Source organism: Gymnoscopelus braueri (genome assembly GCF_963280865.1).
Source record: "Gymnoscopelus braueri genome assembly, chromosome: 7".
In the NCBI taxonomy this organism is placed as follows: domain Eukaryota; kingdom Metazoa; phylum Chordata; class Actinopteri; order Myctophiformes; family Myctophidae; genus Gymnoscopelus; species Gymnoscopelus braueri.
In genome coordinates, this window is record NC_137608.1 from 19,270,591 (window position 1) to 19,296,622 (window position 26,032).

The following is a 26,032-nucleotide window of genomic DNA, read 5'->3' on the forward strand; positions in this document are numbered from 1 at the left end:
AAATTCTGTACTAGATAAACGTAACCACGTGAAACCCTAGCATCCCTATTCTGGGGGGAACATTCGCTGGAAAATAGCCGATCTACAAGCTTGTAGATCGGCTATTTTCGGTTAAGACATTTTGTGTCGATGGAAAAAAAGAGCGGACCAAGTACAGAGCTGACCCCCACCAACTAAGTATTATTTTAAGTATAGAGGGGGTTAATCAACACCTCACGAATAACTGTAGAGGATGATCAAGCTACTCATTTTGGCACAGTGATATGAAGTGCTACCCTATAGTACTGTAGCTTCCATCTAACCAAAATAAAAGACTAATCGGTGCAGTCACTGTTACCGTCTTTATCTCTTGCTTGTTCATCAGTTGATGGATTTCCCTAATTGCCTTTGCAATGCAGATATGAAGTGGCCCCGCGGTCAGACAGCGAAGAGAGTGGCTCAGACTTTGAGGAAGAGGTTAGTGGCCATGTCATTATTCACCGCTGCACAGCGGAGGGTAGATTGAGAAAAACAGCCTTCGTGCTGTTTTTCCAAATCATGTCACCGTCGTCCAGTGGGATTGCTCGTGGTTCAGTGCATCACAGACCGGATTCAGGACCACTGGAGCGTGCACTTACGCACGCACACGCACGCATGCACGCACGCACGCACACACGCACGCACGCACACACACACAGACACACCTTGGCGACAACTCGTTATTTATTATTATCTCCAACCCCTAAGAGTCCATTAAGTCCTAATGTGTTTTCATTATGTGTTTAAAAGGAGGACGAGGACTCTGTGTCCAAGGCAGACTCTGAGGAGAAGAGGCCCGTCGATGCCAGTGGGGAGCAAGTGACAGTCGACACGCACGTTATCGAGTATGTGTAATTTCCCAGTATACCAGTTTAACATGTCCTTTTCTTTCACCAGTTGAAAACCAAATCAGAAGTCATGAATCAGTCATGGGAATTTAGCAGACACTTGACTCAACATTAATTTAACTTATTAATGGAACAACAGGGAGACTGAAATACACATTGTCATGCATCACGCTCTAGGTCTGTCAAGCACGACGTGGATGATGAGTACATTGTGCCAGCGGGAGAGCCCAGTGCCCTCCAGTCTTACTACGGCGTGGCGCATGCCGTCATCGAGAGAGTGGAGAAGCAGTCCACGCTGCTTATCAACGGCATGCTCAAACATTACCAGGTACACACACACAAACGCTTGAGGACAATGATTTGAAAGACGCTCAGGCTACTGTACCATCAAGTTGTCAGTCCTTCACGTTCAAACCTCAGAATGCAGCAAATTGTGATCGTTTCCATATCACACCTGACCAAATGGAGTAAATTGGAGTAAATTTAAGACTAAGGATTCTACAATGGACCAGATCATCTGAGAATGGCTTTAAAAGCTGCCTCAGCCTGCAAGAATTCAGTTTAACCATTCTCATAATTTTATCTATCTACATTGTCGCACTCCTATAACTGTCACTGTTTCGTTATCGTAAGTGAAGATTTAATGCTGCTAACAAATCGCTTTTTTAGCACTTGGTCGATCAGGCTCCAAATGGTGGCAGACACCTCACAGCTAAATTTCAGCTGCACAATAATTGACAGAGTGTCTGCCAGTAGCACTGTGTGCAGTAGGGTTTGAATCGTAAGCAATAAATGATTTCCACTAACCGTATGTTTATGCTATCCAGCTTTATATTAGTGTGATATCCACCCAATCCTCACTTTATAGCATTGTCCCTGAGCTTTCGTTTGATAATGAATATGCTTACATTTAATACATGACTGGTTGTAATGAAACATGAAACTATTTACTAAACTATTTAAACTTAACTATTTAACTTATTAACACTGAATAATAAGTGAGCAATAATGTATCGAGTATAAGGGGGGGGTGATTATTGTGAAGCCCTGCCTGGACCAAGGACCAAAATCAACATAAACAGAAATATTTTTACTGTGATGCCTTATTTGGTGCCTTGGCATCATACTACCGTCATAAGATGTGGAATGACATAATTAAACAATGATGTTAAAGTTCAGATTGTCACATAAGGTTTAATTTTCTCACCCATTACCCAATGCAAATAAAAATTAGTGTATGCCGTTTTTATGTACAGTAATGGTAGAGAAGGAGTGGATTACAAAACAGGCTGTAGAAAACGAGTGAGGGCAATTTGTTTTTCCTTGGCAAGCATTTAAAGGGATACTTCACTTTAAATGCTTTTTTTTAAATATATATTTTTAATGTTTATTTTATGTGAAAGTGAAGTATCCCTTTAAGGGCCTATTGTTGTCGCAGCACTCAGAGAAAGGTCCCTTAGGACGTTTTTTATTTAGATGCGGACACATTTCCACAGAGCCCTCCCTAGCGTGATAAGAAATCAAACATGTGTGTAACAGACCGTGTTTGATTTCTTATTATGCTGAGGAAGGCTCTACCGAAACGCGTCTGTATGCTGCCTGTGCCTATCTAAATGTTACCTATCTAAATGCTACCTATCTAAATGTTACCTACAGTATCTAAATGTTACCTATCTAAAGAATCTTAAGGACATTTCTGTGAGTGCTGGCATTTCTGTTTTTATGAACTCTCTGTGCACCCGGTAAACAGATTATTGGTTGGATTCGGTTACGCTCACATCCTTTAAGGTTTTAAGTTATATTGCCTGCTGGTATCTCTCTCCATGGTGTCTAGGTCCAGGGGTTGGAATGGATGGTGTCCCTCTATAACAACAACCTAAACGGGATCCTGGCTGATGAGATGGGCCTGGGCAAAACCATCCAAACCATCGCCCTCATCACGTACCTGATGGAGATGAAGAGGCTCAACGGTCCCTATCTCATCATCGTTCCTCTCTCGTCAGTAACTCTCTCTCTGGGGGGTGGGGGTGGGGGGGGGGGGGGGCTGATTCCAAGCAAAGCAGAGCCTGTATTCCTCTCCCTAGCTGAAATCCAGTATTACATATGCCAAATGACATCAAAATAAATGTTTATGATTGTCTATCACATATGTTTGTGCTGAACTCGTGCTATAGACAGTTTCTATCCCCAAAATGACAAAAAGCAGGGTTTTTAGTCTTTTCCTGGGAGGAAATGTTGAAGCATCCTGTGCTCGGGGGGTATATACTTATTTTGGACTAATATAATAATTGTATAGAATTTTTATTACAATTTGTATTCAAATTAAACTATTATTCTCTATAAAATCTACCAGTTGCCCACTGTAGTACAAGTACTGTACTACGTATATAGATTCTCTCTATAGATTCTGGGCATAAAAGGGACACAGGTAGACAGACAGACAGACATACAGATCTCCATATATGGGCACAAAAGGGACACAGATAGGCATGTACTTTCCCTGACACTATGACTCAAACATACGTAGATGTATGTATATATATACAGTACCGGTATATATACACACACAAATTCTATTGAAAATCTATTTTCAAAAATGTTCAAAAAAGTATGAAAATAGGACTAAGTGGGAAATGTTCACAGATTATGAATATAGTGAGAGAGTTGTGTGTATTCAGAGAGCTCTTTGTAAAATTTCAATCTCCTTTTGATTATCTTTCTTCTTCCTCATGTAGAACCATGTCCAACTGGGTTTATGAGCTTGATAAATGGTCCCCATCTGTGGTCAAAGTTGCCTACAAGGTGAGAGGTGTCGCTGTTTTAGCCTTTATTCTTAAAAAAAAAAAAAAAAGCATTTCGTTTGAAGACTACATTCTTCATCCTTGTCTGCACTCCTGACACTGTTTGTTGTTCTTATCCTGTCTTGTGTTGTTAAAGGGCACTCCTGCTTTGCGGCGAGGGTTGGTGCCACAGCTCCGCAGTGGGAAGTTCAATGTTCTGCTCACCACTTATGAATATGTCATCAAGGACAAGCAAATACTGGCCAAGGTGACACACACAACAAAAAATTAGTGACTCCTCCGTTTCATTATCAGCACTATGACCCCTTTTTCAGATACAGCTAGACATTTAATTTAAGCCCAAATATAGTAGGACAGGATCATTTGATATGAATCAAAGTCAATCTGCGTGTCCATGGCATAAACCCCCAGTACACACGCATGCACGCAATCATGCATGCACACACGCATGCACGTAGTGTGTGAGACATTCATTTATCCATTATTGTTTATAATATTTAGGCAGATTTTATGGGAAAAAAGCATTGATTGCCATCAGCATTAGCAAATGATTCGTATTGTTTTTGTTGGGTAGGATTTGCCTCATAACGCATTAACGCCAGAAGGTTTCCAGTCAGTGGAAAGGCTTAAGTCTAATTAAAAAAAGGGGCCCCCAAATTTTTTTTGCCGCGCGGCTTCGGCCGCAGATAGTTAACCCTGCCATACCCTAGCTTTTACTGAACTGACGCCACTGGTGTCACTCACTGGAAATAATTGATTCTCAAGTCAGGTCATATTCAAGTCAGGTCATATTCAAGTCAGGTCATATTCAAGTCAGGTCATATTTTTCACTTGAAAATCAGTGATTTTCATTGAGCAAATGGTCATCCAACGAAATATAAATTAGACTTTAGACCCTGTGTCCTGCGCTCAGGAAAAAACTTCTATAAATACTGTGATATCCACTTAATCCCTACTGTACATACTTCGTCATATGATGAATTATGCTATGACGATGAATTATGCTATGAATTTGGCTTGAAATTAGCTATTTATGCTATTTTTAAATTACCGCTTTTGCTATTTTTTTTATTACTGCAATTTTTTTAATTACTGCTATTTTTTTGTAAGCAATTTTTTTTTAATTAATTTGATTGTTATTTGTTTGTTTGTTTTGAAATGTTGAAAGTTTCATGCCCAAACATTGAACCATGTGCAGATTCGCTGGAAGTACATGATTGTGGACGAGGGCCACCGTATGAAGAACCACCACTGTAAGCTGACCCAGGTGCTGAACACCCACTATGTGGCGCCGCGCCGCCTCCTCCTGACGGGCACGCCACTGCAGAACAAGCTGCCAGAGCTGTGGGCCCTGCTCAACTTCCTCCTGCCCACCATCTTCAAGAGTTGCACCACGTTCGAGCAGTGGTTCAACGCCCCGTTTGCCATGACAGGAGAGAGGGTAAGACCCACTTTTTGGCATTTGTGTTCTTGGTTGAACATTTACTTTCAATTCAATCTGGGAACCCATCGTCAAATAAAAAGGAAAAACAGCGCCCCCAGCGTTTTTCACTTTTGCATTTGACTCTGGGGGGAGTGATTACATTTTTGGTCTGCCCTCAGCCCTCCACTTCCGGTGGTGGGCCGATGTTTTCATTCCCACTAACAATATTTCTCCACGGAACACTTAACACCATTTCTCCCAAAGAACATGGATGGTTTTGGTTATAAGCCCACTTGTTTCTATGATGAAAGAACACGTTAAAATTAGGGGTGTCGGAAAAAATCTATTCGAATACGAATCGCGATTCTACTGTTGGACGATTCAGAATCGATTCTCATTTTTTTTAAATCGATTAAAAAAAAAAAAAAAAATTGGATCTTGGATTTACCTTTGTGTGTTTACATTATTATCAGTTGATAAAACCTTTAGAATTATAAAAGCTACATAAATGTACTCTGTTCTCATGCCAGCAGATTGGAGTAGATCCTGAAATCATATGTTTTGAATGAAGAATCGTTTTGAATCGAGAATCGTTTAAATCGGAAATCGTTTTAAATCGGAAAAAAATCGCTTTTGAATCGAGAATCGTTTGTTTTGAAAAAATCGAACTGAACCCCATACGTTGTTGAGCGGAGTCCCTCAGGGCTCTATACTAGTGTCCTTTAATTTTTTTTCGTTATATTTGCTGAAAATAGCCAATCGACAAGCTCACACCGCGCCGCTTGTCGATCTGCTATTTTATGCGAAGGTTTTCCACAGAATTCAAATGCGGGGGTTTAAGTGGTTAAATGCACAGCAGAAACGGGCCGGAGAGTTTTATGCTTTATTATATCCAAGGGCGGCTACTATCGATTTTCTTAACCATTACTCTATCGATTTCGTTTTTTTTGATTAATCGATTAATTTTATGTTTTGTAATTTTATACATCAACAAAAATCAATAATACTTCACCTATTTTTTCTTAATAGTAAATGGACTGCATTTATATAGTGCCTTTCTCCAAAGCGCTTTACAGTGCTTTACAACACACACATCCACAATTAGGGGTTCAGTGTCATGCTCAAGGACACTTTGACACGCAGCCAGGAGGAGTCAGGAATCAAACTTGGAACCTTTTGAATTCCAAGACGGCCGCTCTACCTCCTGAGCCACTGGCGACGGTAATCGTGCCGTGGTGTCACGCATAGCTTGTAGATGTTCAGTTTTCTGTGTTTTTGCTACTGTATGAGAATGAGAGATATTCAAGGGGAAATGTTTGAGAGTCCTTTGCATTGACTGATATTGTGTTTGACAGCTTACCCAACATAGTCTGTTGTCTGCAGCACTTTAATTTCATTTTGAAACCCCAGTTAATAAGCTGTGCTTTAAACTCATGGCAAAATAGAGCCTGCATACAACTTTTAAGAGACAACTGTGATTATAATCTGTATTGAAAGCTTTGGGGACACAGTAATCATTCCAAAACATGAATGCCGTTGTAGCTAAGAGTGTACCTCCTGCAAAACATATTTTTCAGACTCAATTTTCATTGAGTTACCGTACTTAAGGAAGAACATTTTTGTAATTTCAGCTCCAGGTAACCGAATTGCTGGCCCAATCTGAAAAGCAACACCATATTCATCAACTAGAGATAATGGCTTTAGACCGATCAACTGCAATTTTCTTGTGAACGTTGCCAGTAGGCCATCTTGGTACCTCCACAAATTTTTTCCCCACTTATTTTTTGAATATTTTGAAATATTAACTTACATTTTATGATGGAAGTCAATGGTGCTCGAATCGGGCCGAAATCACACTTCATAGATGCGTTTTTATTATATGACCTTTGGGAAAGTAGAACATGACCTGTACTTGCTCGATGGGCAAGAGCTTTTGAGACCTTAGTGTCGACCTTTGCCTATCTTATTTATTTCTACTGTTGGTTGTCATGGACCCATGACAGCCAGTTCCCACCCGATGCTCCATACCATAATGACTAACTGCTAGTTTGCATAGGTTTAAGGGTTAAGTCTTAAGATGTTCAGGTCATAGGTGTGCCCTCCAGAGAAGAAGATACTACCATCTCCTACCATGCTACAGCAACTGACATCTCTAGTAGAGATACACATGCACTTTTCTAAAAGGTGACACGTTTTTCTCAATAGGCTAAAACTTCCCCAGACTACACGTAATATGATCCAGATTTGTCAACCCTCATTTGTCACGGTGAGGTCAGTGCATTTGTGGTACGCCTGTATGAAAGGGGTCGAGACACTGGCCACATACATACTGTACATACTTGGTCGCACGACGGTGTCTCTCACTGAAAACCACTGATTGCTATTAAGAAATGTTGGTGTGCATAAATTAGGCATTTGTGTTCTGGATTAACAACTGTATCTAGCTACAGGATGAACGTGACCTCAGTTTGATTGACACCCTTATAACATAGTTACTATACCAACCATCTCTTCTCTGACTTCCTCAGGTCGACCTAAACGAGGAGGAGACCATCTTGATCATTCGTCGTTTGCACAAGGTGCTCCGCCCATTCCTCTTGCGCCGACTGAAGAAAGAAGTGGAGTCTCAGCTGCCAGAGAAGGTGGGACAAAGCCCAAGCTTGTAGCGCAAATACACCAACATGGTTTAACCCATTAAAACCCGGAAAGCATCTGTGTTGCGGGGGGGATTTGGTCCGCCTCCGTGTGACATGCTCTTGTGTTTGTCGTGGTCTTTCTCACAGGTGGAGTATGTCATCAAGTGTGACATGTCTGCCATCCAGAAGGTTCTGTACCGCCACATGCAGAAAGGCATCCTCCTCACCGACGGCTCAGAGAAAGATGGAAAGAAGGTAACGATGCCAACTTTTTTAAGAACAACCTAAAAACGCCACTCTCTGTTCTAACTGCTTTAAATCCTTGTTTTGTTTTTAATCTCACTGTATGTAAAGCACTTTGTGAATTGTCTCTGTGAGAAGTGCTATATACTTACTTACTTACATGTGACCTAACTTTTATTTTGTTTCAGTACAGTATATGTAATTGATTGATTGCACATATACAAATCATTGTTTACTGTAGAAGCCATCTTGTGCTGACAAATCTGGATTCTGGCGTGGGCTTGGGGAGCGGTGCCCTAAGTCTTTGGATAGCGTCGGCCTGGATTTTGAGAACATGCCTTATAAAGGAAGGGAAAAATGTAGCGTTATGTCTCAGTGAAAGGTTAATACATTGTGTGACAGAGGTTTATTAAAATAGGGTACGTTCAGTGCCAGGCTGCCAGCATATCTTCCATCCACTTACGTTGATATGTTTCGTGCTGTAGAAGCCCCGATGCGGAAGTGCATGTAAACAAAGCGTGCGTGTGAGACGGCGGAGGGTCCCGACTAACGCCTGGAACAATAATATTTCTAACGCGATCCTCCATTGCAGAATGATCGCCGATCGAAAACGGCTCACTTCCACCACGTTAAAAAGAAATATTAAGCTTTTAGTCAAGGAGTTAACATTGGAGCGGCCGACCGGAAAGATTTTTGACATGGATCCACATCCGGCCTCTCCTTCTCAGAGACTCCTTGGATGATCCCAAAGTTTCGTTAAAGCGCCCCACGTGGACCCCACGTATAAAAAAAAAAAGGGCCAAAAATAAAGAAAAAAAAAAGGCCAAGACTCATGGATTCTCAAAAACGGTCCGGACGGTTTATGGCACTCAATGTGTTAATAGAGGACCTCATTTTCAGGCAGATTTAAGACTATAGATGCCAATAAAGAGGAAAGCTAAAGAATATCATGAGCGCTGCAGCTTTGGATGTGAACTCGTACAAATACTTCATCATGACCTTTGCTGCTTTCCCCCATGCAAAAGCAGAGTTAGGTGATCTATGCCTTTATATCTAAGTATGTAGAGAACAAAACTAATATTGGCATGGTTAGTGAGGTACTTGTCTCATTTTTCTTTCAGTGCAAAAATGTGTTTTCAATGACTTTGGCAGGGTCCCAAATTGATTTTACAATGACAAAATGTTGATTATGTTTGGATTGCAGATAGGGCATTTAATTTCCTCTTTCTTATTCTGTACCCTGATTAATCTCTGCAGGGCAAAGGTGGAGCAAAGACCTTGATGAACACCATAATGCAACTGAAGAAGATTTGCAACCACCCGTACATGTACCCACACATTGAGGTGGGTGGTGCTTGCAATGTTGATACCTTACAGGCAATAGATCTTTGTGACATACTGAGAGAATTATTATTTGTAGCTCAAAATCTTTTTTAATCCATTTTACGTTCCTAGTGTCCAGATCATGTAAATGAAATGTACTCTCTAATTTAGATTAACCACATGAACCCTAGCACCGCTAATCTAGAAGCTTGCTTCTAGATTAGCTACTGCATTTTCTGTGCTGGGTCACATATTATCATACTTACAGTAAATTCTCAATTATATCCATACGCACACACACATAAATATATATATACTTATTAATTGTTGACTCTATGAAGATGTACCACTGACATCGAAACGTTAGTCTGTCTATCTACTTACACAAACTCCAGTGTCTTCCTTCTTTACTTATTAATTGTTCTCTGTTTCCAGGAGTCTTTTGCTGAGCACTTGGGTTATCCAAATGGTATCATCAGCGGGTGAGTTTATCATCCTATTGCATCAGGAAATCTATTTTTTTTCTTTTAAGATCTCAAACTACAATTACGATTTAAGATTTGAGATAATACATAGAAATTGTATTTTTATTATTTTCTTATTATCTTATCTCTGGCTCTTTTGTAAGATATCATTTTGACATAATTTCTTGTGCAGGAAAGAATTAATTTTGTACCAAGCAGCCATCAGGATACAAAAAAATCACAAAATATAACATAAATACACAATACATTGACAGTGCTACACAGCTCCTCTCTTACAGAGTGAAAACTAGAAAAGGCTACTAGTCATAATTCAAGAGGCATCACATTGCATTTTATGCACAGAACTGGGATGGGGCCTGTTTGTTTAGGAGTCCTATACTTGTTAGTCAGGGGATATTAAAAAAATCTGGGAATAAATTCCTTACCAAGACATTTCTTCACCAATGTGTTCGTAAAGGTGTCTAGTAACACATCTCACAAAGACTGAATTTCAGTTCCCCTAGGGAAATCTGTGACAGCTGTTGAAAGTTGGGGTACCCTTAACCTTATGCAGGAAAAATTGCAACATTTAATTTTAAGTAGCATGTGAGGGTTTTTCATGATTCTGAATCCATTGCAAGCATTTGTTTTTTCACAAAAAACACTCCTTGGGCTAAAAACAGCCATAGACAGTTTTCCAGGTCATTACAAACCATTGTTTGTGTAAAAAAAAGATAATCGTTCAAATGGTGATACAAATGTGAAATTTGGTACAAATCATCGTTGGAGGTCACTCTTCGATTTAAGAAACCGGGCCACTCGTAAATCAAAGATGGCGGCCATTTATTTCAAGATGGATGCCAAAATTAGGCTGATTTTGCATTTCAACATATCTTTGCCTATACTTTTGTGAGGTCAATCACCAAATCACAAAATGGCACTCCCATTGTATGTTTTTGAACATTTTCAAACACGAGTTACCATTTATAACCATCAAAATTAAAACATTTCAAAAACACGCCATACAACTGCATGCTCACAGACAAACTCAGGGATTAAAGCAAAAGAAAATCTCATGTATTAAATGTTTTCCCCATCTGGTTCTGTTTTCTGTGTCTTCCTCTGTGACTCCTGCATGTCCTTCCTCCCCACATCCTCAAACCTCCTCTTTGGCCTTCCTCTTACCTGGCAGCTACATTTTCAGCATCCTTCTCCCAATGTACCTCTCATCTCTCCTTTTCACATGTCAAAACCATCTTAACCTCGCCTCTCTTGCTTTATCCAAAAACCTTCTAACCTGGCTGATCCTCTAATTTAGTCATTTCTGATGTCTTTCCTTCTCGCTCCTAATGAGAATCATAGCATCCTGCCACCTCCAGCTGTAACGCCTGTATTTTCATCAGTGCCACCATTGCCAAGCCGTACAGCATGGCTGGTCTCACAACCGTCTTATACATGTTCCCTCTCACTGGTGACCTTCCATTACAAATAACTCTTGATATTTTCCTCCATCCATCCCCTCAAAGTATTCTTTCAATGTTCTCAACAGAACATTTCCATCTCTGTCTTTTATCACCTTAACATGTTGCACATCCTTCAAAACTCATTAGCGTTGTCTAGCCACCTGGTGCAGACCATTTTCTCACTTCTTGGAGTCCAATTTCTAATTTTCTTTACCTAGCCTTTGTCACCTCTCTCTTCCCCTTACTCCTCATCTCCTTGTACTCCTGCCTACTTTCTTCATCTCTCTGGCTGCCTTTATTATCTCCTCCCTGAGCTCCACACAGCATTGTGCATTTTTCATCTTACACCATTAGATTTTGTCTCTGTCTTCACACCTATAACATCAGCTCTCAGCACTCAACATAGGACTCAAGGCATGCTACTCATACGCTGAACTGACGGTGCCCGGGATCGAACTTATGACCTTATGGTCTAATGGCGAGAACTCTACCAACTGATTTACCCGGACACATATGCTCAAGCTCATCACTCTCTGACCTTCTTTTCAACTCAACCTGTTGATATACTCTCCTCTCGTCCACCCCATGGTTAAACCCAGTGGTGTGTTCTACCGTGATACGCCGTATGGCCTGCAGATTTTTTTCGTCGCCACCGTATACATTCTAAAACAGTTCGAAGCGGCGTATCTGATACGTTGATACGCATCTGATACGCTGCACCCAGGAGTGGCTGGGCTCAGTGGGCTGGGGGGCGCAGCAATACAAACAGCAAGAATGTGGTCTGACCGTCTGACTAGTCTAACTCTGAGGTGAAGGCTTATCATGTGCGTGGCTATTGTTCTTGGGGTGATAATGAATGGCTACTGGCGAAGGAATTCACACATTTCAACGACCTGCCATTCACTTCATTGAACGTAGGTCACTGAATTGAGTACTTCATTAGTATTCAAATTGCGCGTCATAGCACAGCAAAATCTTGAATCTTCAATACAGTTTGTGTCTTCAATGCCAAGTTAATACTATTCTGTAATAGATACAGGAAGGCTCGCTGTTAACACTGCTATTATATCTGATAAGCCTAACCAGCATTTATTTATAACAATCCTTGCACTTCTATGGTAATATAAAAAAATATTAAAAATGCATCCAAGGCTAAAAGCAGCTCCGAAGTGGTTGAGTTACAGGGTGATTAACATTAGAAACAGTAGAAAATCCATACAAAGCATATTGTAAGTGTACTCAGTGTTACTGTGAAACTGGGCCTGAGTGGGCCTGGCCGAGTTTATGCGGGGCAGAAACGCACGCAATTTTTTTTTACATAAATTAATTATACGCGTGTGCGTGCGTGCCGTGCGTGATGCCGTATTGAATTTTTGAAAAAAAAAGAAAATAAAACGCATAGCCTATGCAATGAGCTGGAAAGGTGGGCTTGGACGATTTTCTGCCAGAGTGGTTTTGGTGCAAAACAAAATGCTTGCAATGGATTCAGAATCATGAAAAAACCCTAGTTTGACCCATCACATGCTACTTAAAGCAGAATTAAATTTAGTTAATGTTTCCTGCATAAGGTTAAGGGTACCCCAACTTTCAACAGCTGTCACAGATTCCCCTAGGGAAACTGAATTTCAGTCTTTGTGAGATGTGTTACTAGACACCTTTACAACCACATTGGTGAAGACATTTCTTGGTAAGGAATTTATTCCCAGATTGGATTTTTTTCTGATAATATTCCCTGACTATGTGGGGACTAATGATCTTGAAGCCCTAGCCGGCAACATTGGCACTGTGTACCGTCGTCCTAATGGTAAAAGGAGGTATTGACTGTATAACGGGTGCGTTCTATCCTTAGCAATAGCTTTCCCCTTCCTAAGCACCCGGGTCTCATACATTGCTGCCATACTCTCAAGTCGTACCCCAGCTATCTTGCTGGATACATTGATGATTTTATGGAGTGTGTTCTTATTAACCAATGATAATGAGTCATACCAGGAAACAAAACAGAAAGTTTATGCACTCTCCACGAAGGATCGATGGAAGAGTACCATTAAACTTTTTTCCACGTTATACTGTCTCAGTCTGCGCATAAAGTTATTAGTTTTATATTTTTCTGAATAGCTTTCACTTGAATTAGGTCACCTTGTTCAAAAGCATGTTTCTTCCTATATAATGCTTCTTTAATTTCCTTATTCATCCATGGTTTATCATTTGGAAACACTTTGATCCTTTTGGAAACACATTATCTTTAAAGTCATGTGATCAAGACGGAGCTGTACAATTTTTCATATTACTTCTTGATTGGCTAAGATTGGCTTCCAAAGTTTGCAGGAGTGGCCCGTTTAAAAAACAAATGCCTCAAATCATGAACATCATGATTTGAGGCATTATGTTACATTGCTCACATTTTTTAAATCGGCCTCATGGTGGCGCTATAACAGGCCTATAACTGGACCGATCGGCGTGAAACTTTGCATGCTCTTTAGAGGCAAAAGAAAAACCTGCCCCACTTCTTTTTTTAGCCTTTTATGGAGCCACCAGAAGGTAGATTTTTGCACAAAAATAAATATCCAAACATCACGCTAATCGGTACACATTATGTCATTTTCATATTCCATCCTGTTTGGCTAAGATTGACGTCTACCACCTGGCTGTGCTCCGAGGAGCAGATTTTTGTTGTTTCCAGATGACTTGCTGTTTTCGTTTCATAATTTGTATGCTATGGTGTACAGTACCATTTCTCTCTGACTATATCTCTGTCTCTCTGTCTCTCACACACACACACACACTCTCGCTCACTTATGCTTTCTGGGCCGTATGAGCATCCTGTCCTGTCAACAGAAATTAATAACTTTTTGATCTGCGGGAGGTTCCAGTAAATTAGATTTCTCCTTCTAATGGTTTTGTGACAGCTCTATTCCACAGTGTTTGCCATTTATCTTCTCCCAGTCTGCAAGACTGCTGGCCTATGTCATGATTTTATGGAACTGGCAGATGTTCTTTTTGTGTACTCTACACACCCACACAAGCAAGCACGCTTTTCTTTTGAAAGCTCAACAGCGCAAAGGATCAATTTTGTTATTGCTGAGGTTATACTAGGGCGCACAAGCACCGATGCACAATGTTAAGCCCTGAAAGGAAGTCAGAGCAGTTTCTTTTTGCCAGGGAGTCTGGTGGTTTGATCATTCTAAGATACAAACAGCATTTTTAATATATCAAATAACCTGACAGATGACTGGTGCAACGACTTGATTTAACTGTAACAGATGTCATATCAGTAGCTCAAACAGGCCTGGGTAAAAGGCGGTACAGTTGGAATACAGCATTGTCAACCATCGTGATTGCCATTGAGGAAGCTAATGGCTTCTAGCGAATAGTTGCATTGTGACAGTCTCTTACATGTACATCCAACATTACAATCCTGCATTTCATAATATTTGGACTCACCACAAAGGCAAACATCGCTGATCTACAAGCTCACAGTGCGTCAAGTTTTCTAACATAATGGGCTTGATACAGATTAGAAGGTTGTGAGCTTGTAGATCTGCTGTTTTCGCCAAAGATATTTTGCGTGGAGTGAAAACAGGAGGCGGCCAATGTAGAGCCTTTGGGGACTCCAGGCAGCTAAAGATTTTGGGGTTTAAGTGTAATGCCTTTATGAAACCTCCCACAAACATGGAAGATGTAGGCTTTACCGATCAAATTCATGTTTGCTGAGCGGTGTGTGTGACAGAACCACACGACACAACACCGTCTCAAATGTTTGGGAACTGGTTCTGAACAATAGCCCGACACATTTTAAATCAACAGCCTCAATGTCTACGTTTATTCAATTTGTATTTGTTTCATCTCCAGTTTGACATCCATTTGATTGTGAACATTCAGCATGCATGTGTCTGATGTTAGTTCTATAGGGGAGCATATGGGGCAGATGCAATGAAACCCTATATCAACCCATTCAATCCGGGGACGCATCTCTGTCATTTTAGATTTCTTTGGCTATTCAAAAATAGCAGATCTACAAGCTCATGAGCTTGTAGATCTGCTTTTTTATTAATTCATTGATTAATTAATTAATTAATTGATTCATCCGCCACTGCCAGCGGTTCTACCTTATTTTGAGTCTTTTTGATGATCCACCGATCATTTTTTTCAACCCGGATGTAAACAAACGATGTCTCCATGAAAGGACGAGTCTCTCTTCTTTCCACCGAAACAAAAACATTGTAACTGCGATCGTCCGTTCTGTAGCTATCGTTACAGTTGAATATAGCTTGTTTTCACCAAAAAACGCTTGTTTTTTGGTTTGAGCACCACTGATATAGAAACATACAGCACCAGGAGATATCATTTTTCGAAGATTTAGACTTTAATCCACTTCCTGGTTAACTTTTTTTGACTATTTTTGACTATTTTCAACTGGCTGCAACTATGGAACGGATTACCGAATGTTTTAATTTTTCCCCCCCGATTGTACGGGACCTCTATGTGTGTAATGAGGGGATCACCGAGAATATTTTGTGACTACTTGAAAAAGGTTCAAAAAATGGTTAAAAATCCAGCCACTGACTGTACCCTGTTTTAAAAAACCCCTGGCACTCAATGTGTTAATGGGTTATTGGACGCAATATTGCATCATTGGCATTGAATCGTTGGATTTGAAAGGACGCAATATTGCGTCCTCGGCAGTCAATGTGTTGTTAACTACCACTGATCATGTCCACACAGGCACGAGCTGTATCGGGCCTCTGGGAAGTTCGAGCTGTTAGACCGCATTCTGCCCAAGCTGAAAGCCACCAATCACAGGGTCCTCCTCTTCTGCCAGATGACCACTCTCATGACCATCATGGAGGACTACTTTTCCTTCCGCAACTTCTCCTATCTGCGTCTGGATGGTGCGCAATTTTACATTTATCAGTAGTTGGGAGAGTTTAGAAGTGGTCTGTGTGCTCTGCTTTCTGCCCCTGTAGAACTAAACCTCCCTGCAGATTGTACATTAACCCAGTAAGACCTGGAACTGTGTCACTTTTTCATTTGAGCCAAAAAACATTATTTTACACTTTGGCTATTCAAAAATAGCAGATCTACAAGCTCATAGCGCGGCACCGAGTGCCGCGCTACGAGCTTGTAGATCTGCTATTTTTGAAAAATCGTGAAAATATGTGCAAACCTTTTTGAATATATATTGTTTAAAGGGAACATTTTAACTATATTCTTTGCTTCGGGGGGGGTCCCTGGAACAACACATTTTGAGACGGAGGTCGGCGGCCAAATACATATAATTTTGGGGGTCCTTGACATGAAAAGGTTTGAGAACCACTGATATAGAAACATACGTTTTTTTTTTCAGAATACTGTTGGGATTTAGAAGACATTTCGTAGAATCGGCTTCAGGTCTTAATGGGTTAAAAGTTATTGAGAAGAGTTGCGATTTTTGCGACTTTCACACATCTTGGCACAGCTTTGACCGGAAGCAGGTTTGTCCAAAAAAAACACACTTGTGGTGATGACAGGATTAGCCTCCAAATGTAGGCGTCGTGTGTCTCATCTCAATATACTGAGGTGGAAAAGATCAAGGGGCAGCCTATGATCATCAGCCTGTTGGCTCATGTGCTATGACTCAAGGTGAAGATTAGGAGGCCTAATCCTCTGTTTAGGTTACTAGCCTTGGAGTCCAAATTCCCAAACTGTGTTTGAAAACGGTTTGACTCTTTGACTCGTCTGGGTCGTGTTCAAGCACACTGTGATATTCAGAGGTAAGTGTCAATATCACTGTGTACTCGCGGAGTTGATCCGGAACCAGTTGGGTACAATATCAGTGGCAAGCAGTGGGGCGGTATTAATTGGCATAACACCTAAATTGGGAGGAAAAAAAGCGGGGAAAATAAACGAATAAATATAAAAAAATAAGATTTGCTTCTACAAATTGTCTTGTTAAACATACACTGCTACTTTATATCTTGCCCTTGTGAACAGGGCAAGACATAGAAATAGGTCATAGAAATAGGTCATTATAGAGCACCGAAGTCTGACGTAATTTACACATCCTACCTGGTTCGCGGTTTTCCACCCCCGTTCTGAATCCCCATAGACGTCTTTAATATCGCGTCAAATAAGTACTGTGTTCCAAAAATAAACTAATGATCCCGGCGGTTTGACTCTTATGGACATGAAGCATCAACTGACGGTGAGAAAACGATAATGTTACTTCCGCCGAATTAGTTAAATTTTCGCCAGAAACAGACTGTATCAAATATAAGTGACTGACTATCATAAACGATACAGAACCTCCTGCCTGACAATATCGCCAGGACAGTTTGTTTATTTTTGGACCACAATTCTTATATGAGACGATTCTATGATGACCCAATGTTATTCTCCATAGAGAAATTACCTTACGAACCTGGGGATGAACGAGTGACGTCAGGACTTCTGTACTCTATATCCCTTCATACTGCCTTTCAATTATCATTGAGTGTCTGGATGTTTTAATACTGCTATGACCCCAGGCATTCTATTCTGCTTTGCATTATACCATATAACACACGCACGCACGCACACACACACACACACACACAGTATGTGGAGTGACGTAGACCTTCCTGGTTAAACTCTGTGCTCTGTCTATGTTTTTAGGAACCACCAAGGCTGACGACCGTGCCGACCTGCTTGTGAAATTCAACGAAAAGGGCTCTCAGTACTTCATCTTCCTGCTCAGTACCAGAGCTGGAGGCCTGGGCCTCAACCTGCAGGCTGCAGACACTGTCGTCATTTTTGACAGCGACTGGAACCCACACCAGGTCAGTTAATGGTGGAATCATAGGGTTAAGCAAGGAATAATTACATTTTAATGTATCTTTTGAACGCTCAGTCGCTCACCCTTGGGTCACAATATATATATATATATATATATATATATATATATATATATATATATATATATATATATATATATATATATATATATATATTAAGGCAGTTGAATAGAGCCCCCTCTGAGTTCATCAGTAGCATATCGTTGCATGCTGTCGGGCATTGTTAATCTTGTGTGCAAAGTTGACATTTTGGCCTGAGTGTGGTGCTAGAGGGAAGCTCACTGGGTCACTCATGATGTTAAGGCTCATTCTCCAGGGAGCATGAATGCACTCGGCGAGTTTCAAGGCAATCAGCCCATTAGATTTAGCAATATCTTGTGGGCAAGCGGACACTTTGGCCTACGGGTGGCACAGGAGGAAAGGTCATAGGGTCACCAATAACAGTAGGGTTAACATGTAAGTGCACAGCAATAAAACCAGTCATTTTTTATATATCATGTTTGGGAGCAAAGTGGTGAAAGAATATAAGCACCCTGAATTATACTTAGTTGCGTTGTGTGCTGAAAATAACAGATATTCAAGCTAGATCTGCTATTATTTTTGTTATAGTATAGATCAAGTCATATGAGGACATTTCTTTTTTCTACTCTCTCAGAGAACATTCCTCTCAAAAGGCCGAAGACCTATTTCAAGCTGTTCTTTCTGTTAGAAATATACCCAGTTGTCATAAAATGTATTCGAATTGAATACTTCAGAGGGTACTGTATGAGAGTTCTGTATGTCTGAAACGAAACATGACTGGAAGCTGAGTAATGCCCAGGTTAGCAGAGGAAACCAACGCTGCAGAGAGGAAATGCTTTGATGTTGATGTCAGTAAACTGCCAATTGACTTGCGTCACGTAGAGCTCAATCTAACATGTCTGAAGGAGTGTGAAAACCTCAGCAGGTTTGATCAGCAAGGACGAATGTCTTCTATTTAGCTCAATTATGTATGTACAGTAATGTTGCTGGTGAGTTATATTTTTTTTTTTACTATATATAGCTTAACACCCGGTTTATGCAGGCAGGGCTTCCCACTCTTATCTGTCCTTCTATCAGTCCCCTCACCCAAGTCAGAATTGCTTTTCTAGATACTCAAAGGCGCTTTTACATAAACAGAACAACTGCGTTTATTGTTGAAGCTAAAAAGGATATAAAAGAACTAGGAGCTACAAAAGAAGAGTGAAAACCGTAACAACGGAAAAGGGGTTAGGTGGGTTTTGTGAGCTGGGGGTTAGGTGGGGCTGTCCTACTGCTGGGAAAAGGCTGAAGAGGTGGGTTTTGGGGGGGGTTTTAAAAGAAGAGAGGGTGGGTCTGCTTTGATGTACAGTAGGTTGGGAGTGAGTTCCACAGAGAGGGGGGCGGCAAAAGAGGAAGCCCTGTCATCCCAGGTGACAGGACACCATTATAGACACATGATAGATGACAGATGTCCAGCCAATTGTGTCTTTTTTTGGCCCATTATGAAACCACGGGATTAAATGGTTATGGCTGCAGTTCTGCCATTTCTCATTTAATTATTATTGGCTTGTTGTTTTTTTTTAGGACCTGCAGGCCCAGGATCGCGCTCACCGCATCGGTCAGACGAGCGAGGTTCGCGTCCTTCGACTTTGCACCGTCAACAGCGTCGAGGAGAAGATCCTGGCCGCCGCCAAGTACAAACTCAACGTGGATCAGAAAGTCATCCAGGCTGGCATGTTCGACCAGAAGTCCTCCAGCCATGAGCGTCGCGTCATGCTGCAGACCATTCTGGAAACCGAGGAGCAGAACGAGGTGAGATCGTAGTGTGAAATAATCGTGATATATTGATTTGAAGTCATATCGCCCAGCCCTAACAGATAGGAAAAAATAATGTGCATGCAAGATAGAAAGGAATAAGGAATAACATAAGTCATCTGTTGCCTATATCTGTCAACATTGTCTGTCTGTTGTACTGACAACATAAAACGGTACAATTATTGAACCCTTTTGTGACCAATTCCAGCATGTTTAATCAGTATTTGTTGGAATCAATATGCGATTGTAGGCTTTATAGAATCAGTTTCATATTTCCTTCGAGAGCTGGAACTGAGACACGAAAGAACAATGACGGGCACAGCACAGTAGTGATCTTAGACAATGAGGCTAAGAATAGGACATCCTCGTGATGCTCTTTCATCATCCAACCCTATAGGAGGAAGATGAGGTGCCGGATGATGAAACCCTCAACCAGATGATCGCCCGTCGGGAAGAAGAATTTGAGCTCTTCATGGTGAGAAAATGTTTGTGTCTTTGTTTTTAATTAGGATGGGACAAGCTTGATCAATAAGACTTGGTAAAAACATGGTAAAAAAAAATTGATATAGCTGACAACCTATTTTGCATATTGTCACTGTCAGGCACACACCTTCTACCTCCATATTTCATGTTTTTCATAAACTTCATACGTTCATACTTCGTCGTATGACAGAGGCACGCAAAAGTAGCGAAAAATAGCTGATCTACAAGTTCATAGATTGGCTATTTTCCTCTATTTTGGAGGGGAAAAAAATACTAAACTTTTGCCTATAATAACATGCCCAAAATAGGGATTCCAAGTTGAAAGTCGTTAGAGTAAAAGAGGTAAAAGTTAAAAGTATTAGCTGGTGAATGAATAATAACTACATTGGGTCCATTTGGAACGCAGGTTCTTTTTTCCATTTCCCGAAAAGTAACAGTTTTGGGACATACAAAGTTTCTGCCCAGCAGTGACAATATATTTTCTGCCAGCTCAATCCACAGTCTACGTACAGTACCTGTTTTTCCTACAGGCTTGGAGAAGAGCCACTCTGGTTCAATAAATGTCACCCAGCCGTTTATATTGCTGTATATATTACAGAAGCTTAGCAACTGAAAGACATTTTGTTTGTATAACCCCCTAACCCTGTAGGTCTATTAATGCAAAGAAGCAATGTTCTTTGCAAATGATATGCACCCAAACTGCAGCTGGACAGTTGTGATTTTTTTTTAAGACCGTTTCTTTCCTACTCCTTCACTGAGCTTGCCCCTCAAAAGTTTTGACTGTGAAGGCCTGAAGGCAATCCATATAATATCTACATTATTACTAGATCCAGTTTTTGCTTATCTCTCTGTTTGAAACATGGAATAATTTCTTTGAACTGATCACAGAGTGACTGAGTGCTCTTATGTGTGAAAGGAAACAAGACTTTTTTCATTAAAGCAGACTAGAGATGGAGTTAGCAGAAGAAACCAGCACTGCAGAGAGGAAATTCTTTGATCTCGCTGTATAGGCAGCACACTGCTTAACACTTATCTCTTATCTACTGAATGGCACACCACTCTGTGCGTGCGCGCGCGTGCGTCCGAGCGAGTGAGTGTTTATGCGTGTGCTCGTTTGTGTTATGTGAGTAAAGCCCGATTCATACTTTGTAGCATGACGGCGTTGCATGACCAAAATAGACAACCTTACAAGCTCACAACGTGGAGGGATGCGACACGTTGTGAGCTTGTAGGCCTGCATTTTCGGCGTGTGACGCCATCATGTGATGGAGCATAAACTAGACATTTGTAGTGTGTGTGTGTGGGGGGGGGGGGGGGGGGGGGGGGGTTATGTCATTTTAAACATTAACCCATTAAGACCTGAGGCGATTCTTAAAAATGTTTTCTAAACCCTAACAGTTTAAAAAAAAATCTAAAACTTTTTTTTTTCAAGATTTTTCAAAAATAGCAGAATATCTGCTATTTTTGAATAGTCAAAGAAATCTAAAGTGACACAGATGCGTTGCAGGTCTTAATGGGTTAAAATAAATATACGCAAGACAAAACATTTGACTAAATGGTCCACTGTGCACCAGTTGAATCACTACTAGAAGTATTGGCACCAGTTGTTGTTTTAAAGGTTGTCAGCAGGCTATACTTACTGAGAGAGTGAAGCTAAACTCAAGCCTAGAACACCATGAAATCTCCAATAATAATAGTGCCAAATAAATGGCTGGGTTTCAAATTGTGACTGGGTGCGGTGGTGTGAATGTGCAAATAAAGGCCAGTCCCCAATAAAACAAAACACAACATGAAATTAGCCTAATGGCTCTGGTGGACAATTCATCATAACTTACACACAGTAATGATTCATGTACAACAACGTTCATAGTCATCACTCGTGCTTAGTGTTGCCTTTCGACAGAAAGCATTCTAGCTCCCATGTATTCAATGCCGGTGATAAAACGTGTAAGGCAGTGCGCCCAGCTGCTGAATAATAACATTTCCTTTTTCCAATGCTGTCCAACGGCTGAGTATCCACTGCCAATTTAAAAGTCAAAACAAAGTAGCTGATGATCTGCCGTGGAGTTCCACTGCTTGGAAATTAACCGTTCTAGTTGCATAATCATTTGAACCGGGGAAACGCGGCGCAGTAGGTTTGCTGGTTCCTCAGACCCACCGGGCCCTGCTGAGTCACAATCGCTCTATCTCTGTCTGTCCAGAGTTCCAGTGCAAACCAGACCATTACTCTGGGACATTTCTGCAAAAACTTGTCTCTTGCGTCTTTCTTATGAATTATTTATTTTGTCATTCTAACAGAGGTCTTCCACACAGAAAATTGCTCCCCCCCCAGTTTAGTGCTTTGTCCATCCTAGGGACAATAATACATTATATACATACTTAGTGTTAAATATTATTCCAATATATAACATAACATAAGTACTAAAAAGAGCAGCCTGAATAAAAATACATGTCTCTGACAGCCTGTCTCCAATTAACCCTTTAAGACCTGAAGTCGATTCTACAAATGTCTTCTAAATACCGACAGTATTCTGAAAAAACATATGTTTTTATATCAGTGGTGCTCAAAATTTTTAATATCAAGGCCCCCCCAAAATTATACGTATTTGGCCGCCGACCCCCATCTCAAAATGTTTTGTTCCAGGGACCCCCAGAAGCAAAAGAAAAAATGTTCGCTTTAAACAATATATATTCAAAGATTAGCACGCATTTTCACGATTTTTCAAAAATAGCAGATCTACAAGCTCGTAGCGCGGCACTCGGTGCCGCGCTATGAGCTTGTATATCTGCTATTTTTTAATAGCCAAAGTGTAAAATAATGCTTTTTAACTCAAATGAAAAAGTGACACAGATGTGTTCCAGGTCTTCATGGGTTAAGTTCTCCTCCAGATGCTCCTCCTGATACTTAGACCTTTTCTTACCCTGTCATTTATAATTGGCCAACGCTAGTTGTCACGAATGTATTTTGAGAGTGTTGAGAAATTGTATCAGTAAACCTCTTTCAGTGTTCTCCAGTGACATGAGAATGTTTAAACATAGGCTAATTGTCCACCACGCTCCCCCATGTACAAGCCTGAAAACTCCCACAAGCTGAATAAGTACCGGTACTCCTATAAATAAAACAAAGGGGTAGGGAGGGTAAGTGATATTATTTGATAAAAACAAAAGTTTTTGTTTTAAAAGGTCAAAGCTCTATATTCTGAAAGTAATCATTGCTATAGAGTGTTTATTCAGTAACAGGAGTGTCCTCGTCTCTCCAGCTCTTTAATAAACAGAAAATACATTTGCAGGTAGGTGGCCGAATTTCAGCCAATCAGGAGAGAGAGTACCCATTTATCAGCTTAGATTTTAGAGTGTTCCAGTTCCAATTTTGTCTGCTCATTTCTTTGTGTCATAACTCCCATTTTCACTTGTTTATATCCTTTATCCTGTGTGAGTTCTCTCTCCTGATTGGATAATATTGGTATCTCGACCAACAGCAGGGAGACCACCTCTACCAACACAACTGTGGTTGGTAGAGGTGGGACATTTAGATCCTGTGGTCGGGTAGGCATGAAGCTCAAATGGTAATATGTCGCCTTCCCAAATGATTATGTCGCTTATAAAAGATCAATTAGAATGTTTCTGCATCGTTGGTATATAAATAGATACAAATCTCCCCCCATAAAAACGTGCTTCTTGATTATTTGACTAATTGAAAAAGTAAATGATAGAATAATAATCGCTCAGAAAATAATCCATGGTTGCAGCTCTACTCGTGTCTCACACATGCACTACCATCTGCTTATCCAGCCAGTGTTCATTTTGACAGCCACTTTTCATTTAGTTTAGTCATAGTCTTTTGATTAAAACTTAATTTAGTTTTAGTCATCTGAAAAGTTTTAGTTTTAGCCGACTAAATATCATATGATTTTAGTCGACTAAATCTACAGTTGATTTTGGCACAAAAAAATATGCTTTTGGGGGCCGTGATGGGGTCGTAAATGGCTGATTTTTACACTTGGTTGTGAAAAACGGTAGTCGACGAACATTTTTCTTGTCATAGTTTTAGTCGACGAAATTACCTCTGACCACCTCTCACGACTGGCTCCCTCTCTTCCTATAGCGCATGGACCTGGACCGCCGGCGCGAGGACGCCAGGAACTCCAAGCGTAAGCCCCGGCTCATGGAGGAGGACGAGCTGCCGTCCTGGATCATCAAAGACGACGCGGAGGTGGAGCGCCTCACGTACGAGGAAGAGAAGGAGAAGCTGTTCGGACGCGGCTCCCGCTGCCGCCGCGACGTCGACTACAGCGACGCACTGACCGAGAAGCAGTGGCTACGGGTAATTGTCACTAACGTTTTTTGGTAATGTTAGCCAACCCTAGTGTCCCCATTCTGGGCATGTCATTATAGGTGAGCCGTTCAGCCAAAATAGGGCATAGCAGTGGCGGCCATTTTCTGGTTCCACTTCAAAATAATCAATGCATTTTTCCCATTGACATTTCCAAAAATATTTATATCAATTCATTTAAGCCTAGAATCAAGCCATCCAGGGTCCTGTTGACCATAATATGGTCAACAGAAAAAAATGTTTTATGGTCATATTATGACCATAAAACATTTTTTTCTGTGAATTGTATTTTATATTTAATTATATGATATACTATATTTAATAAATACCCTTTGTTTTGCCGTTTTCAAAAAAGTTTTTTCACAGAATCAAACGTTTTATGGTCATGATTCACCAGGACCCTGGGTGGCTTGATTCTAGGCTTAAAATAATTGATATAAATATTTTTGGAAATGTCAATGGGAAAAATGCATTGACTATTTTGAAGTGGAACCAGAAAATGGCCGCCACTGCTACAGTATGCCCTATAGGTGTGATACAGTCTCTCACGACGCATCACAACACAATGCGTGGTGAGCATGTACTGTAGATCGCCAATTTTTTTGTTGGAAGAGATTTGGCAGAGAGAATAATACTGTTAGGTAGTTGCAGCCGTATAACAGCTCACTAGTTGACCCTGAAAATCATTATTGTTGCTGCATTCATTTTTTCTCAGTTCACCAGAGTTCATGTCAGCTGCTGTGCATACTGTAAGCGGAGAAGATTAATATTCAGACAGTTATTTCTGCTACAGTATTTGTATAGAGCTTAATATTCAAACAGTTATTTCTGCTACAGTAAAGTGGTTAAAAAGCTATAGAACAGCCATCTGGGAATGGGAGTGTCCATGCCGGTTAGATCCAAGGCTCCTCCAGGCCTTGTGTCCCAGGTCTGCCTGAGCGAGATATACTGAAGCCCTAATTGCTTCCTGTGCACACACACACACACACACACACACACACACACACACACACACACATAGAGCAGCGCACTGCATCCTAAAAGGACGTGTCAATTACAGAGAAGTCATTCCCCTTTGGGTGTATCGCTACAAGTTAGTGTTGCCAAGTCTGACTTAAGGCTTGTTTTTCTGCCAGTGGGCGCTTGTAAATATTGGTAGTTGCAGGTTGTGATTTTTTTGGGGCTTGTTTCTAAAACGTAGTTGCTTGTTTCGGCTTGCTAAAAGTTGTTTAAACCCATTAAGACCTGAGGCGATTCTTAAAAATGTTTTCTAAATCCTAACAGTTTAAAAAAATATATATCAAAACTTTTTTTTTTTTCAAGATTTTTCAAAAATAGCAGATCTGCAAGCTCATAGCGCGGCACTCGGTGCC

General features: G+C 40.7%; 1 protein-coding gene across 5 annotated transcripts in view; it reads left to right on the forward strand.

The window, feature by feature from the left end:
* smarca2 (SWI/SNF related BAF chromatin remodeling complex subunit ATPase 2) overlaps positions 1 to 26,032 on the forward strand; it is a 58,181-nt gene that overhangs the window by 20,353 nt on the left and 11,796 nt on the right. For all 5 annotated transcript variants that reach the window (XM_080434199.1, XM_080434202.1, XM_080434203.1 and 2 more), the window contains exons 13-28: positions 399 to 456; positions 769 to 863; positions 1,044 to 1,194; positions 2,701 to 2,864; positions 3,602 to 3,668; positions 3,804 to 3,914; positions 4,866 to 5,108; positions 7,619 to 7,732; positions 7,874 to 7,981; positions 9,227 to 9,313; positions 9,728 to 9,774; positions 15,942 to 16,108; positions 17,850 to 18,013; positions 19,613 to 19,840; positions 20,241 to 20,318; positions 24,432 to 24,650. In XM_080434199.1, coding sequence (XP_080290325.1) covers positions 399 to 456; positions 769 to 863; positions 1,044 to 1,194; positions 2,701 to 2,864; positions 3,602 to 3,668; positions 3,804 to 3,914; positions 4,866 to 5,108; positions 7,619 to 7,732; positions 7,874 to 7,981; positions 9,227 to 9,313; positions 9,728 to 9,774; positions 15,942 to 16,108; positions 17,850 to 18,013; positions 19,613 to 19,840; positions 20,241 to 20,318; positions 24,432 to 24,650 — 2,101 coding nt within the window. The remainder of the gene's footprint in view (positions 1 to 398; positions 457 to 768; positions 864 to 1,043; positions 1,195 to 2,700; positions 2,865 to 3,601; positions 3,669 to 3,803; positions 3,915 to 4,865; positions 5,109 to 7,618; positions 7,733 to 7,873; positions 7,982 to 9,226; positions 9,314 to 9,727; positions 9,775 to 15,941; positions 16,109 to 17,849; positions 18,014 to 19,612; positions 19,841 to 20,240; positions 20,319 to 24,431; positions 24,651 to 26,032) is intronic.